This window comes from Leucopleurus acutus, assembly GCF_964270905.1.
Source record: "Leucopleurus acutus genome assembly, chromosome: X".
Lineage (NCBI taxonomy): Eukaryota > Metazoa > Chordata > Mammalia > Artiodactyla > Delphinidae > Leucopleurus > Leucopleurus acutus.
This window is the reverse complement of record NC_139148.1, coordinates 113,042,513-113,059,642: the sequence shown is the minus strand read 5'-3', so window position 1 is coordinate 113,059,642 and position 17,130 is coordinate 113,042,513. Positions and strand designations below refer to the sequence as shown.

At 39.1% G+C, this 17,130-nt stretch overlaps 1 protein-coding gene across 1 annotated transcript in view; it reads left to right on the top strand.

Moving 5' to 3' along the window:
• Nucleotides 1-14,949: 14,949 nt before the first annotated feature.
• LOC309978051 (olfactory receptor 5AP2-like) overlaps nt 14,950-17,130 on the top strand; it is a gene marked incomplete at both ends in the record, with an annotated part of 62,365 nt that continues 60,184 nt past the window's right edge. Inside the window, one exon of the mRNA XM_082864408.1 lies at nt 14,950-15,140. Within this exon, the coding sequence (XP_082720534.1) occupies nt 14,950-15,140 (191 nt within the window). The remainder of the gene's footprint in view (nt 15,141-17,130) is intronic.

Sequence of the window (17,130 nt, the reverse complement as noted above, 5' to 3'; positions counted from 1 at the left end):
GCGGACTCTCAACCACTGCGCCACCAGGGAAGCCCTCCCTTTCTCTTCTTTGTTTGCACACCTTCCGGGGCTCAGCTTTGGATTTGGCCCCGCCTCTGCGTGTAGGTTGCCAGAGCGTATCTGTTCTTTGCTCAGACAGGACGGGGTTAAAGGAGCTGCTGATTTGGGGGCTCTGGCTCACTCAGGGCGGGGGTAGGGAGCGGCACGGAGTGCGGGGTGGGCCTGCGGCGGCAGAGGCTGGCGTGACGTTGTGCCAGCCTGAGGCGCGCCGTGCGTTCTCCTGGGGAAATTGTCCCTGGATCCCGGGACTCTGGGAGTGGCGGGCTGCACACGCTCCCCGGAAGGGGGATGTGGATAGTGACCTGTGCTCACACACAGGCTTCCTGGTGGCGGCAGCAGCAGCCTTAGTGTCTCATGCCCGTCTCTGGGGTCTGTGCTGTTAGCCGCGGCTCACGCCCGTCTCTGGAGCTCCTTTAAGCAGCGCTCTTAATCCCCTCTCCTCACGCACCAGGAAACAAAGAGGGAAGAAGAAGTCTCTTGCCTCTTCGGCAGCTCCATATTTTTCCCACGCCGCCAACACCAGTTCTCTCACTGCGCTCCGACCGAAGCCGGAGCCTCAGCTCCCAGTGCCGCCCATCCTGGCGGGTGAGCAGACAAGCCTCTCGGACTGGTGAGTGCCGGTCGCCACCGATCCTGTGTGCGGGAATCTCTCCGCTTTGCCCTCTGCAGCCATGTTGCTGTGCTCCCCTCCGTGGCTCTGAAGCTTTTCCCCTCCGCCACCCGCAGTCTCCACCCGAGAAGGGGCTTCCTAGTGTGTGGAAACCTTTCTTCCTTCACAGCACCTTCCCAGTGGTGCAGGTCCCGTCCCTATTCTTTTGTCTCTTGTTTTTTTTTTTTCTTTTGCCCTACCCAGGTACGTGGGAAGTTTCTTGCCTTTTGGGAGGTCTGAGGTCTTCTGTCAGCGTTCAGTAGGTGTTCTGTAGGAGTTGTTCCACGTGTAGATGTATTTCTGATGTATCTGTGGGGAGGAAGGTGATCTCCGCATCTTACTCTTCCATCATCTTCCCCCTTTGGTTTAGTTTTTGTGAGAATCTTTCAACTTCATTTTCCACTACTTCTACTGAAGCTTTATTTCTGCTGTCATTTAAAATATCCAAGAACTCTTTTATTTAATGCACATTTAAAAAATAATATACTATTCTTGTTTAATGACTACAATATCTTCTTTTATATTTCTGATGATTTTTAAGGTTCTCATCTTCCTGAAATGTTTCCTCTAAGTTGCTTTTTTTCCTCATTCGTTTTGATCTCTTCCTTCCATGAAATAATTAAAAACAAATCATGTCTTGCGATCCTTGAATGTTTGGTTTTATTTGAATGGGACATGAAAAGCACGATTAAAACTTTTTGTTATGGTGGGCCCTACTGTAGGATGATTTGGCTGGATTCTTTCCTTTGGTGAACCCCTAATTATTTTCAGATAATTTTCTGTAAGTCTGGTCAAATTCTCTCAGAAAATAATCTTCTACCTGGGGGATACAAGCGTTGGCTGTAGGTTTCTGAGAACCAAGTGGAAGAGGGCTGGTGGTCTCAACATGCAGTATATAGCTAGACTTTCACCTAATCTTACACTCAGTTCTAAGACAGACCTCCTATTTTAATTATCAGAGAATAAGTCTCTAGTCTTTTATGAGAGGGAAGTACGTAGGGGAATTACCCAGCTGCAAAGAATAAAGGGGATTTGGAGGCCTAATTGCTTCCCAAATCACTTACCTACTAATTCCCATGTTTTGGGCTCCACTTTTACCCTCACTTATAGAAGTACTGGATGCTGACTAGATGCTGCTAGTTTCTGAGCCTTTTGGGGGGAGTTTGTTGGTACAAATTGTATTGTTCATTTTCTCACTGCTGGTTTAGGATTCAGGTTCCTTGGGTCTGCTAATCAGTTAATATTTGCTCTTTAGCTTTCCATTTCCTAAAATGCTGCTGTTTTCATACTCTTTCCTGTTTTTTTTCTCATGGGTTTACGGCTCTAAAATAGTTCTTTTATTTCATTTATAGATAAATATGAATGTCTAATCCACTGCATTTAACTGGAAACCCTTTTTCATCATGGCATTTAACAAGTTTATTGTAGCACTTTCGTTGTATTATATATTTATATATTTGTTTATTATATGTCTTCATCTACAAGTATGCATGTTTCATAAAAATAGGGATATTGTCTATCTTGTTCACTATGCATTTCTAGTGCCTAGGACATAATAGACCCTCAGTAAATATTTGTTGAATAAATTAATCTGGCATTTTATTATTTGGAAGAAATGATATTTGTAGTCTTAGCATCTGATAGTGTTTGTGGGAAAAGTGAAAATAATTATATAGCGAATTAGTCAAGTCAAAATGATAATTAGTGACTCAAGGAAAAGAGGTATACAGGACAAGATACATAATAATAGTACATAAATTTTCACTTTTTCCATACATATTCCAATTTTTGTCTTAAAAGACCAACTGGATGTGCATAATAAATTTATTTTAGAAGCCTAAGAAAAGCCAAATAGAGATCAATTAGCAGATTTTTGCAGTTTCCAGGTGAGAAAAATTTTTCACCTAGTAGAGGGGTTAGAAAGTATTAAACAGAATTTAGAAGATAGAGTTAGAAGGACTTGGTTACCTTTGGATAAGGGAGGAGTGGAGAAAGGAGGTATTGATATTAAGGTGTTAAGTGTGACTCCTAGGTTTCTGGCTAGATGGAGAGTTGCACCTTTCACTCAGACGGTCAGACTAACTGGAGGAGGACAAGAGTATATATGGGGAAGTAAGCATTGACATTAATTTGCCCTGCTTCTTCTGCAACTGCCCGAGTATTTTTCATTTGGCTCTTTTGCCCCAAACGTAGAAAAAAAAGCTTTAATCTGAATTACTCAGATTTCCAGTATTCTATTTTGCTCTTCTTGCATAGACTTAGATAAGCAATAAAGGACATGGGGAGGGGGAAGGGTAAGTGAGAGAGTGGCATGGACATATATACACTACCAAGTGTGGAATAGATAGCTAGTGGGTAGCAGCCACATAGCACAGGGAAATCAGCTCGGTGCTTTGTGACCACCTAGAGGGGTGGGTTAGGGTGGGTGGAAGGGAGACGCAAGAGGGAGGGGATATGGGAATATATGTATACGTATAGCTGATTCACTTCGTTATATAGCAAAAACTAACACACCATTGTAAAGCAATTATACTCCAATAAAGATGTTTTAAAAAGTGAATGAAAATAATTGTTATTATTGCCTGACACCACAAACTGTTAATAGCAGTACAGCCTAGTCTAAAGTGTATCAGTTGAGTGCATAAAATCTGCTGACCTGGGGATGAGATGACCTGGGTTCTAGATTCAGCTCTGTCACTAACTCACCGTATGACGTTACACTAGTCATATAACTTTGGTTTCCTTATGTGTAAAATCAGGTTGCTAATAAAGTAATTGCACTATTGCCAAGCTATTCCTTGGGAAAGTAGAGAAGATCTATGTTTATTTTGAGAGCTAGAAAGAGAGAGTATTTATAAATAATTAATGTACAAATATGTTCTGAAGAGAAAGCTACAATGTATTAGCCTACATAGCAGCTAATAATGACCACCATTTATTGAGAAGCTGTCATGTGCCATGTGCTTTACCTATGTTTCATATTTAATCATCACGATAGCATATGAGCTTAGTATTACTATCACCTTTTGACAGACAAGAAAGGTGAGGTTCAGAGAGGACAACTTTGCTAAAGTAAAACTGTTACTTCCAAGTAAATACAAGATTCAGACTCAGTTTTGTTGTACTTCAAAGCCAATATATTTTCAACTTTATTATTTATTTATTTATTTAACATCTTTATTGGAGTATAATTGCTTTACAATGGTGTGTTCGTTTCTGCTTTATAACAAAGTGAATCAAAGTGAATACATATACATATATCTCCTCCCTCTTGCGTCTCATCCAATACTATATTTTGGGCATAGTGGACTGCCCAGAAACATGTCTATGAATTTAAACTCATTGAATCTTCTTTTTTTTTTTCCAATAGGTATTTTGTTTCTTTTTCTTTTTTTTTAAAACATCTTTATTGGAATATAATTGCTTCAGAATGGTGTGTTAGTTTTTGCTTTATAACAAAGTGAATAAGCTATACATATACATATATCCCCAGATCTCCTCCCCCTTACATCTCCCTCATACCCTCCCTATCTCACCCCTCTAGGTGGTCAGAGAGAACTGAGCTGATCTCCCTGTGCTATGTGGCTGCTTCCCACTAGCTATCTAATTTACATTTGGTAGTATATATAAGTCCATGCCACTCTCTCACTTCATCCCAGCTTACCCTTCCCCCTCCCCGTGTCCTCAAGTGCATTCTCGACGTCTGCGTCTTTATTCCTGTCCTGACCCTAGGTTCTTCAGAACCTATTTTTGTTTTTTTTGTTTTTGGATTCCATATATATGTGTTAGCATATCATATTTGTTTTTCTCATTCTGACTTACTTCACTCTGTATGTCAGACTCTAGGTCCATCCACCACACTATAAATAACTCAATTTCGTTTCTTTTTATGGCTGAGTAATATTCCACTGTATATATGTGCCACATCTTCTTTATCCATTCATCTGTCGATGGACAGTTAGGTTGCTTCCATGTCCTGGCTCTTGTAAATAGCGCTGCAATGAACATTGTGGTGCATGACTCTTTTTGAATTATGGTTTTCTCAGGGTATATGCCCAGTAGTGGGATTGCTGGGTCATATGGTAGTTCTATTTTTAGTTTCTTTTTTTTTTGGACGCAGAGGTAGTCTTTTTTTTCTTTAACATCTTTAATGGAGTATAATTGCTTTAAAATGGTGTGTTAGTTTTTGCTGTATAACAAAGTGAATCAGCTATACATATACATATATCCCCATATCTCCTCCCTCTTGCATCTCTCTCCCTCCCACCCTCCCTATCCCACCCCTCTAGGTGGTCACAAAACACCGAGCTGATCTTCCTGTGCTATGTGGCTGCTTCCCACTATTTACCTATTTTACATTTGGTACTATATATAAGTCCGTGCCACTCTTTCACTTCATCGCAGCTTACCCATCCCCATCCCAGTGTCCTCAAATCCATTCTCTATATCTCTGCCTTTATTCCTGTCATACCCCTAGGCTCTTCATAACCATTTATTTTTTTTCATAGATTCCATATATATGTGTTAGCATACAGTATTTATTTTTCTCTTACTGACCAACTTCATGCAGTATGACAGTCTCTAGGTCCACCCGCCTCTCTACAAATAGCTCAATTTCATTTCTTTTTATGGCTGAGTAATATTCCATTGTATATATGTGCCACATCTTCTTTATCGATCATCTGTCAGTGGACACTTAGGCTGCTTCCATGTGCTGGCTCTTGTAAATAGCGCTGCAATGAACATTGCGGTACATTACTCTTTTTGAATTATGGTTTTCTCAGGGTATGTGCCCAGTAGTGGGATTGCTGGGTCATATGGTAGTTCTATTTCTACTTTTTTAAGGAACCTCCATGCTGTTCTCCATAGTGGCTGTATCAATTTATATTCCCACCAGCAGTGCAAGAGGGTTCCCTCTTCTCCACACCCTCTCCAGCATTTATTGTTTGTAGACTTTTGGATGATGGCCATTCTGACTGGTGTGAGGTGATACCTCATTGTAGTTTTGATTTGCATTTCTCTAATGATTAGTGATGTTGAGCATCCTTTCATGTGTTTGTTGGCAATCTGTATATCTTCTTTGGAGAAATGTCTTTTTAGGTCTTCTGCCCATTTTTGTATTGGATTGTTTGTTTTTTTTGATATTGAGCTGCTTGTAAATTTGGAGATTAATCCTTTGTCAGTTGCTTCATTTGCAAATATTTTCTCCCATTCTGAGGGTTGTCTTTTCGTCTTGTTTATGGTTTCCTTTGCTGTGCAAAAGCTTTGAAGTTTCATTAGGTCCCATTTGTTTATTTTTTATTTTATTTCCATTTCTCTAGGAAGTGGGTCAGAAAGGATCTTGCTTTGATTTATGTCATAGAGTGTTCTGCCTATGTTTTCCTCTAAGAGTTTGATAGTGTCTGGCCTTACATTTAGGTCTTTAATCAATTTGAGTTTATTTTTGTGTATGGTGTTAGTGAGTATTCTAATTTCATACTTTTACATGTAGCTGTCTAGTTTTCCAAGCACCACTTATTGAAGAAGCTGTATGTTCTCACTTGTATATTCTTGCCTCCTTTATCAAAAATAAGATGACCATATGTGTGTGGGTTTATCTCTGGCTTTGTATCCTGTTCCATTGATCTATATTTCTGCTTCTGTGCCAGTGCCATACTGTCTTAATTACTGTAGCTTTGTAGTATAGACAAAAGTCAGGCTCCCTGATTCCTCCAGCTCCGTTTTTCTTTCTCAAAATTGCTTTGGCTATTTTGGGTCTTTTGTGTTTCCATACAAATTGTGAATTTTTTTGTTGTAGTCCTGTGAAAAATGCCATTGGTAGTTTGATAAGGATTGCATTGGATCTGTAGATTGCTTTGGGTAGTAGAGTCATTTTCACAGTGTTGATTCTTCCAATCCAAGAACATGGTATATCTCTCCATCTGTTTGTGTCATCTTTTATTTCTTTCATCAGTGTCTTATAGTTTTCAGCATACAGGTCTTATGTCTCCTTTGGTAGGTTTATTCCTAGGTATTTTATTATTTTTAGCCCCTTTAAAGCTGTGTTCCCACAGCCAGCCCCAGTCCTCTCCCTGGGATCTGACCTCCAAAGCTGGAGCCTCATCTCCAAGCCCCCTCCTGCCCCAGCAGGTGAGCAGACAAGCCTCTCAGGCTGGTGAGTGCTGGTCGGCACTGATCTTCTGTGCGGAAATCTCTCCGCTTTGCCCTCTGCACCCCTGCTGCTGCGCTCTCCTCCGTGGCTCCAAATCTTCCCCGCTCCGCCACCTGCAGTCTCTGCCCACGAAGGGGCTAGTGTGTGGAAACCTTTCCCCCTTCACGGCTCCCTCCCACTGGTGCAGGTCCTGTTCCTATTCTTTGTCTCTGTTTTCTCTTTTTTCCTTTGCCCTACCCAGGTACGTGGGGAGTTTCTTGCCTTTTGGGAGGTCTGAGGTCTTCTGCCAGCGTTCAGTAATTGGTGTTCTGTAGGAGTTGTTCCACATGTAGATGTATTTCTGATGTATTTGTGGGGAGGAAGGTGATCTCCACATCTTACTCCTCCGCCATCTTGAAGGTCTCTCACATTGCTCTTTCTAATTTGAGGCCTGTTGATAGCACCTGATTGTAATCAGCCCAGATGTGAAAGTGTGTACCAACATTGGCCTAGTAATCTCACAGGGGTGTTAGGACAGTGAAAGTGTAGGAATAGAGTTGAGTGGGATTTGGATGAAAAAAAATTAGTGGCATGAGGTTTTTTTTAACATTTGCTAAAACATAAGATATAATTAAGGAAAGAGAGTTTTTTTACACAGCAGCCTTTTAGTTAGCCTCAGATTTTCTCAGAGGAGAATGATTCTGTATTATATGATGTATATTGCTTGTTTTGAATACTACACAATTGGATCATAAGTGGCTATTTATATGGATAGAAGTCCAGGAAGCTGAAAGCCTCAGTCTTTCCAGAAGAAACAGTTGAGGGAGATGGGTGAAATGCTGAAGGTGTCCTTGATAAAAATGACAAGACATTGTAGGTGAGTTTAGCGGCATTGTGCATTTTGTTGAAATCCCTACATTTGGAGTGAACAATGGGGTGGGCTTCTTCACCAAGAGCCACTGATTTTGGTCATACAGTAAAAATTGATCTATTTTTATATGTTTGCCTGAGGCATAGAACTTGAAAAACTTCAGACATAGAAACAAGATTGTCTTTGAGTAGCTCCAAATTGCTATTCACATTTCTGTTTTATGTCTGCAAAGGAAACACTCAATAAATTTGGGTAAGAATGTAGTGGGGAGGAATCCAAGCTTACATAAACTAAGGTTCTCAATCCTGGGTGCTTTTCTTTCTCCCTGTTAGTAGACTTAGTAAAACAAGACAGATGTTTGGAGTCCTCCTAACTCCTATCTCATTACTCATGGATTTTGGAGACAAGGCATTGCAATTGCTTGTTGAAATAGAAGAGGATTTAGTGGGCTAGGATATGAGGGGGCAAGAGGGTGAATAGAGGAGGGAGCAGCACATCAAGCACATGACTCGTGTTCATAGGAAATGTAAAAGTGAAGCACAGAATCCAGCCCCTTGCAGTAACCACAAGCAACTACCAGTCTTAATTTCCTGAAGACACTGCAGGAACTCAATGTTCACAGCCTTCCTGACCCTGAGAGTTTAATCTCAGAGAAGGACCAGTTCAAATGCTTGTTGGTTTGTCTTAGCACTCATATGTATCTAGTGGTGTTGACTTTTTAAAATTATGAAACTTGAGCAACTTTACCGAATCAAACATTGTGGATATCCAGCACTCTGAGTGCCTGTCTGACATTTTTCAGCTACAATCATGGTTTTATGTGGCTTGAGGTTATTTCACAAATATATTTCTTTTGGTTGTTTCTAGTGATTACATAGGCATCCAGCCTGTTAATATCCAATGGTGTGTTTAGCCATCCCTCAGCTATTGATCATTTGGAATCTTTCATGAAATGTCTTTTAACCATTCCCATCTTGTACCAAACCCCACTCATATTTCAAGGTCTATGTTTAATATTACCTCCTCCATGATACCCTTTTTCTCCCCAACCCCACCCCACTCCACCCTGATGGAATGAAATTGGTTCTTCTTCTTTGCTGCTGTAGTTCTTTATCTTACATATAGTTGCCTTCCCAGCTACATTATGGGATCCTTGAGGAGAGGGATTAGGTCTTACACGTAGTTGAATCCCCTAAACATATAACATGGTGATTTACAGATATACATATACAGTAGATGAATATTTAAATAGCAATATAATGAACATTTTTGCATAAATTACTTTTATTTATTTTGGATTGTATCCTTGGGGATGTATTCCTGTAAATAAAATTTCTTGGGCAAAGAGCTGTGTTTCATAAATACCACCAGCAATTTACATGGCAAGACAGATAATAAACATTTCCATCAGGGATTTACAGGGTGACCTGTTTCCTGATAGTGCTCTTTATTTTATATATACATATATATATATATATATATATATATATATATACTTACCAAGGTTTTTGGGAAACTGTGTTTTAATTTGTATTATGCTGAGGTCACATGTTTTGTCATGTGATTACATACTCAGTAAGTTTCCTACTGTGAATGTTGTCCATTTTTGACCATTCATCTGGTGAGCTTCATACATTGATCTCATATGTTTCATTATTTATTTATATCTTCTGACTGGTGTGTTTTAAAAGTTCTGCTCAATTGCATAATTTTCTCTTTCTGTTGTTTCCTTTTTGATCTTCATTTTGTTATAGTACAGTGTGCACAAGTTTTTTAGTCATATTTGAACACATCATCTTGGCTTTGATGTTACCTTCCATTTTTTCAATGGCTACACTAGCTAGATAAACAATGCTATTCATTTTTTTTCTAGTTTCACAGTTTAGATTTTTATGTTTAACTTTTTGATCTGGAGTTTACTGAAATATATGATGTGAGTTACATATCCAAATTTATTTCTCTTTTTATAGATACACACTTTTCCCAATAATATTTATTTGTTAGTGCTTCCTTTACTGTATGTGTATATATATGTATGTGTATGCATGTTCTTTCTAGCCAACTGGAGACATTTTTATGTATTTGGTTTTCTTTCTCTAAAATATGCTATTTCATTGATCAATCTTTGTTTTTAACCCAATGCCAGATGGTCCTTTTTACATGTATGGATTAGTAATAAAGTTTAAAACTTGAGAAGCTATCTCCATCATTACTAAAAATAATATTTTTTGTCATTTTTGTCTTCTTATTCTTCCAGGTGAATTTCACTATAAATTTGTCATAGTCTATAAAATATCCTGGAGAATTTTGAATTGATATTGCATTAAATCTATACATTAACTTAAAGGGTCTCATCTTTCTTATATTTTAGCCTTGCTGTTTGGGAGCAAGGTGTCTCTTTCCATTTCTTTATTTCTCCAATTATGATTTTATCATTTGTTTTGAATACATTTCTTGTATCATTATTAAATTTTTCAAAGTACTTTTAGATTAATGATCTCATCCAGTGCTTACCAGGGCCCTCTGCTGTAGGTCAGTAGAAGGATTTAGATGCAGCCAAGGATGACCAATCTATAATGGACTTTTCCCCCTAGTACTTATCAGGATTACTGTTTTTGGTAACAGATTTATTGAGATGTAATTCACATACCATAAAATACACACATGTGAATGTGTGTACATTCAAGAGTTTTTAGTATATTCAGAATTGTGCAACCTTCACCATAATTTTAGAACATTTCATCACCAAAAAAAGAGAGAAAGGCTGAGAAACTTGTAAACATATGGGAATATCAAATAATGGTGGACATTGAAATAAAGGAACAATAAGATCCTTGGCAACATAAGTGTCAAAAGTTTAAGACCTATTAAAAGTATAAGTCCATAAATTTTTAAGGATCAGATAGCTTTTAATCAAAACAAACAAACAAACAAACAAACTCCCATACCTACCATTCCTGCACCACTCCTCAAGACCTTGCCAACCACTAATCTACTTTCTGCCTGTGTAGATTTGCCTGTTCTGGACCTTTCATATATATGGAATCATAAAACAAAAAATGGACTTTTAAGGAGAAGTCAAAGCAACATTTATTAAGCACCTAAATATCTGTTAAGCACTTTGTATATTTTTTCTTATTTAATCTTCAAAACAGTCACTTAATTTAGGTAAAATTATTTCCATTTTAGATAAGGGAATTGATGGCAGAGAGGTTGAAAAAACTGTCTGAGATTATAGGGTTAGAATGTGACATAACCTGGACACTTTAACCCGATCTTTGACTGAGCTGTTCTACTTTAAGGTGGCTAGTAAGTTTGGAAACATCCCTCCCATGCTCTTACCTCAGTGCCTCACACTAAGACCAAACACCAATATGACATTTCTGTCACTGTGAGGGCTGAGAGAGCAGAGTAGGATGGAGTGGTTTGTATAGCCTAGATTCATGGAATTACAGAAATTTTCTTTCAGCATCCCTCGGTCAGATATTGAGAATGACCAATGATGTGTATACAGTTTAACTCACGGAGCCATGGGAAATTAGAGCTTAAAGCTAGAAAGAGCCTCAGAGACCACCTAATCTAGCTGCTTCATTTTACTGATGAAGAAACTAGGACCCAGAAAGAGCAAGGTATTTTCTCAAGATCATATAGCTCAAATATAGCAACAGAGGATGACATTGTTATTTCATCTGTTATTGAAAGAATGAATGTACCAAAGGCGAAAGTCCTATCCAGAATAACTTCAGAAAACAAATTAAGGGGAAAGCCAGATAGTGATGTGAAAAGGTCACTGAATTAGGTCAAGGAGATCTGGGTTCCATCACCAGCTCTGCCACTAGTTCATTGTGAGACCTTAGACAAGTCTCTTAACCTCTCTGGACTTCTGTTTCTTCATCTGGAAATATGTGGGTTGGAATATATGATCTTTTGGAAGACTGCACTGAGAGAGTGACATGGACATATATACACTACCAAATGTAAAATAGATAGCTATTGGGAAGCAGCCGCATAGCACAGGGAGATCAGCTCAGTGCTTTGTGACCACCTAGAGGGGTGGGATAGGGAGGGTGGGAGGGAGATGCAAGAGGGAAGAGATATGGGAACATATGTATATGTATAACTGATTCACTTTGTTATAAAGCAGAAACTAACACACCATTGTAAAGCAATTATACTCCAATAAAGATGTTTAAAAAAAGAAATTTTATTGAATAAGTAAATAAGTGAACTTTTATTTAAATTCTACATGTTATGCTATTTTTGGAAGATCCCCACTGAGCTACATAACTGAAGAAAAGACGGGTAACCAAAAAATTTTTCTTAAAGAGCTCGTACTGTAAATTTACATGAATGCATTTTTCAAACATGAAAGGTTACTTCTTCAACAAATAAGAGGAGTGCCTGATTATTTCCTATAAGTACATATCCAAGACACATTAGCCAAGTTAATAACATACCCATTCTGGCTGTTATATTGACACTAGTTAATGCAGTGGCATGTGCAGATGGGGTGTATCAAATCATTTCCTTAATAGTCTTAATTTTGTATGTTTATTTATTTGGGGAAGAAAAAGCAATTCAATCTTATTTTAAGGGAAAAAGATTTCACTATGTTCTAAAGACTAATAGAGAGTCATTTATTCATTCAACTAATATTTATTGAATGCCTACAATAGATACAGACATCAAGGAATAGTGTTAGCCTAAAATGGGAAATTTAAAAAATGATACAAGGACGTGAAAGTAACATTGAAAACCTGTCTTTTTTTGTGATTCAAGATACATGAACAACTAAGAGCTGTTTGTTTAAGCCTTCACAGGTTGAAACTTTCACAGTGGAGAGGCAGAACAGATGATGTGTGTGTAGAGGGTGAGTGGGAGGGCAAAGAGTACAGCTCTGTAAGCAGGAGCTGAAGCAGGCAGCAGAAAATGATCATATTGACGCATTCCTCCTCCGTCTCCCACCTCCCATGATGGAAGAATAATAGGGATCCGTTCCAGGTGTATTGTATCACACTTCAGAGTTTACGGAGTGTTTTCACATTCATTATCTTATTTGATCCTCATGCCAACCTTAAAAGAGAGCCATGGTGGATATTGCTTTTTCCATTTTCAAGATGAGAAAATATGGGGCTCAAAGGGGGTAAGTGGCTTTTCCACTGAAAGACAGTACAAATTAGTGCCAGGACTAGAACTCATGTCTTTTGTCTTTCAAAACAGTGTTTTATCCATTGTCTCAACTCAGCCCAGGATTTTCTCCTCCGATCATCCCATTTTGGAGGTATAAGTTGAATATTCCCCTGGGCAGGCTGCTGTGCTCAGCAGCAGCAGCAGTAGCAGCAGGAATTAACTCCAACAGTTTGGGTAGAGCAAAAAGGAGTGAATTACTACCACAAGTAAAAGATGCTTCTTTCATCTGCTCCAGCCAAAACTGCTGTGGTGTGTGTGTGTGCGTGCGCGTGTGTGTGTGCGTGTGTCTGAGGGATGGTTAGGGGGTGGAACATGGAGATTATACTTCAGCCAGTCTCTCTAAGGTTCACTGCTGTTGGTCTAAAACGATAATAGTATACAAAGAACAATACCTCTGCTTCCATTTAGTGAAATGGAGAAGAAAAAAAATAGTAAATACATAAGTAGGATTGGTCATAAAGGAATAAAGAGAGTAGAAGTCAGTGAGCAATTAATATGTACCAAGTGTTTTACTTAAATATTTAGTTTAACCTTTGCTATTGCCCCATAACATAGGTCTTATTAGTGCCCTTCTTTTACAGATTAGTGCACTTAGGTAGGTTAAGTCCTAAGTCACAGAACGAGTGATCTCCAAAACCAGGATTCAAATAGGTCCGTATAGCTCCAGAATCAGACACCTTAACTACTACACCAAATAAAGAACCTATGTTTTCTGGTGAATTGAAACAGATAGGCTTTTTTTTTTTTTAATCAAAGTTGGGAGAGCCCTCTGAGGTTTCCTTGTCCACACTCTCACCAAATACAGGAATCCCTTCTAAACACCCCTCGCTGATGGCCATCCAGTGAAACACAAGGGTTCTGATTTAGTTTAAATTGTATAAATGGAGATGGATCTGTATGGATTTATCCCTTCTCTTGTTTGGTGCTTCATCCAGGGTAAGACCCAGGCATTTGTGTGAGGGTGCAAGTCAGCATTAGAAATATCCTGTGACCACAAGAGAGGGGGACAGAGTCCATGCACTTAGCCTCAGTGCCACCTGACTCCAGCTATTTTGTGACCTGGCCCTTTGCTCAGACAGATCTGACCAACAAGTCCTTGTGGAATTTGCAGTTAGTTTTGTGTAGCTGCATAACCTTTGCCCCAAGCATGGTTAAAGGAATCAGTCAGGTGATGATCAGACAACAACTTCATGAATCTTTCGGTTGCTCTTTCACAGGATCCAAATGATACCTGATAACCTTGAGTTCAGTTTCTGATGGTGATTTCGGAGCATTTTGATTCTGCAACAATCTACCAGTGAAGAAGTGATCAAGGTCCTGAAAAACCCTTTACTTACCAAGCAAAATAGTGAGTATTCATGACTTCTACTTTTTCAGAAACAATGTCACTAATACTGAAGGGAGAAGGGGGCTGTCTGTCAAGATGAAATCAGTCGACATATTTACTATACTGTTACTTCATCTGCAATAATTCCTTGAGATTGATTTGGAAAAGTGAGGGAGGGTGAGATGGAATTCCATACCCCCAAATTTTCTAAGAGTTTGTAGTCCTGTATCAGTAAAGTACATCTCTCTCTCTCTCTTTTTTAGTTTAATAGTCTCTTTTATTTTTTAAAACATTTTTATTGGGGTATAATTGATTTACAATGTTGTGATATATGTATTAGTAAAGAACATCTCTTGATGACATCTGTTTTTCTTTCTCCTTCATTTATTCCTTCAACAAATATTAAGTGTCTTTTGCATCCTAGGCCTTTACTTTCTTACTTCTGTGTTCCTTTTGCTTTCTGAATTTTCTTTACCTCATTTTCCTTCCCCTTTTTTCTCCTATCGTTACTTTCCCAATGTTATGCTTGGGAAATAGTGATACTATTTGGGAAGATGTTTAAAGTGAGATTGTAGATGCAGGGAAGGGTTGGAGAGTGCTGTGGATTCATGTGTTTTGAGTGGGACTGTTTTACCCGTATCATCCAGTTTTCTGTTATTTCCTCACTTAAAGCATGTCAAAAGCATTCTTACCTCATCAAGCATAATACCCAGCTTGTGTTGATGGAGAATTCATCTACAGTGACTGACCTCATCCTTCTGGGCATGACAGAGAACCCTCAGCTTGGGGTCCTGCTATTTGGAGTCTTCCTTATTGTTTATATTGTCACTGTGTTGGGGAATCTAGGCCTGGTAGTCCTGATGAGAGTCAGTCCCTGCCTCCACACCCCCATGTATTTTTTCCTCTCTAATCTGTCCTTTCTTGATGTCTATTTTTCTTCTGTCATGATCCCAGAGACTTTAGCAGATTTGTTATCTAAGTTGCAGGCTGTTTCTTTCCTTGGATGTGTGACTCAAATGGGCTTGTTCATAATCTTTGCCTCCGCTGAATGCAACATTTTGGCTTCCATGGCCTATGACCTCTATACTGTCATTTGTCACCCACTGCTCTACCACATCACCATGTCTAGAGTCCGTCGTCTCAAATTGGTAGCAGGATGCTACCTTGGTGGATTAGTTAACATGGTTTCTGTGACAACTTCCATCACACAACTATCGTTCTGTCAACCACATGTCCTTCCTCACTTCTGTGACATCCCTCTACTGTCAGCACTGGCTTGCTCAGACCACTGGGTCACCCAGATCTTGATTGTTGGCTGCGGAGGATTCACCCTGTTCACCTCCATTATGGTAATCCTTGTCTCCTACCTGTCTGTCCTCATGACTATCCTGAGAATTCCCTCAGCTTCTGGCAGGCAAAAAGCTTTCTCTACCTGTGCTTCCCACTTGACTGCTGTTGGCCTATACTATGGAACAACTATGTACACCTACTTTCAGCCCTCTCAACGTGGATCCCAGGCAGGAAATCAGATGGTCTCAGTGTTTTATGCAATGGTGATCCCAGTGTCAAATCCTCTCATCTATAGTTTGAGAAACCAGGAAGTGAAAGTTGCTCTACAGAAAATATTGAAGAAAAGTCCCTAATTCCCCATTCTGTGTCTCCAAAATGTAATATATTCTATGAAGACTTGCTCACAGTTCTATTCACAGTGTTTTCCTTACCTGCGAATAAAGCCTTTTAAGAATAATTGAATTGCTCTGGCTAAGTGTTTAGGTGTAGATGCTTAGATAAACAGCAATATGATAGGAAGAAATTATATGGACAAAATGATGTGTATTTTCTGAAACAACTGATAAGAAATACTTTAAGAAGAGGAAATAATGTATGTGGGTATGAATATGTCAGTCTGAGTTGTGAACGAGTATAACACTAGTCATGAGTTAATTCCAAGATAACAAGGTTAGAAAACAATGTAATTTGACTATAAGTTATAGAAGAGAACATTAATTCCTTTGCTTTACCACTCATGTACTTATATAGAGGATTTCCTTGATATCCCTTAGGCTGAATTAAGTTAAATCCATATCTTTCATAAGGACTCAGAATATTCCTAGATGTGTGTTTTCCAAATGCTCTATGATATCTGCCACAGTGAAGCTGTAAAATGTAAGTCTATATATGAATTATTGAGATTTACAGGGATAAATCTTTTTATTTTTTGTGGTACGCGGGCCTCTCACTGTTGTGGCCTCTCCCGTTGCGGAGCACAGGCTCCGGACGCGCAGGCTCAGCGGCCATGGCTCATGGGCCCAGCCGCTCCGCGGCATGTGGGATCTTCCCGAACCGGGGCACGAACTCGTGCCCCCTGCATCGGCAGGTGAACTCTCAGCCACTGCGCCACCAGGGAAGCCCTACAGGGATAAATCTTAAAGAGAGCAGTACTCAGCCAAACTTCTAAATTTGGCATGTGAAGATCTTCAGGTCCTGCTCGTCCAAGTCCTATTCATTTTTAAAGTCCAAACTTAAATCCAATCTTCATTTCCAGATAACTTTTCATGACATTTCAGATGGAAGTGAGTATTCATACACTGTTTTCCCATGGTACTTTGCACCTCTATTTTACCATTATGATGCTTGGCCTTATAAAATACTCTGTGCATTTTTCAGAATTTCTGTTTTGCTCACCTATGTTGAAACACTTTTGTAAAGATGGAGCCATATTTGGTTAATTTTTTTTTATCTTCCACCCAAAGTCTAGCCTAAACTTTGGTACCCGGTAAAGGCTCAAAAAACATTAGCAGAGTTGAAATTCACTCCCAACTAACCCTTTTCCTTATTCAGTTCATTTTATCCACAAAACATTGTTACATTCTATCACGTAATGGAGGAGAGGTAGAAAATCT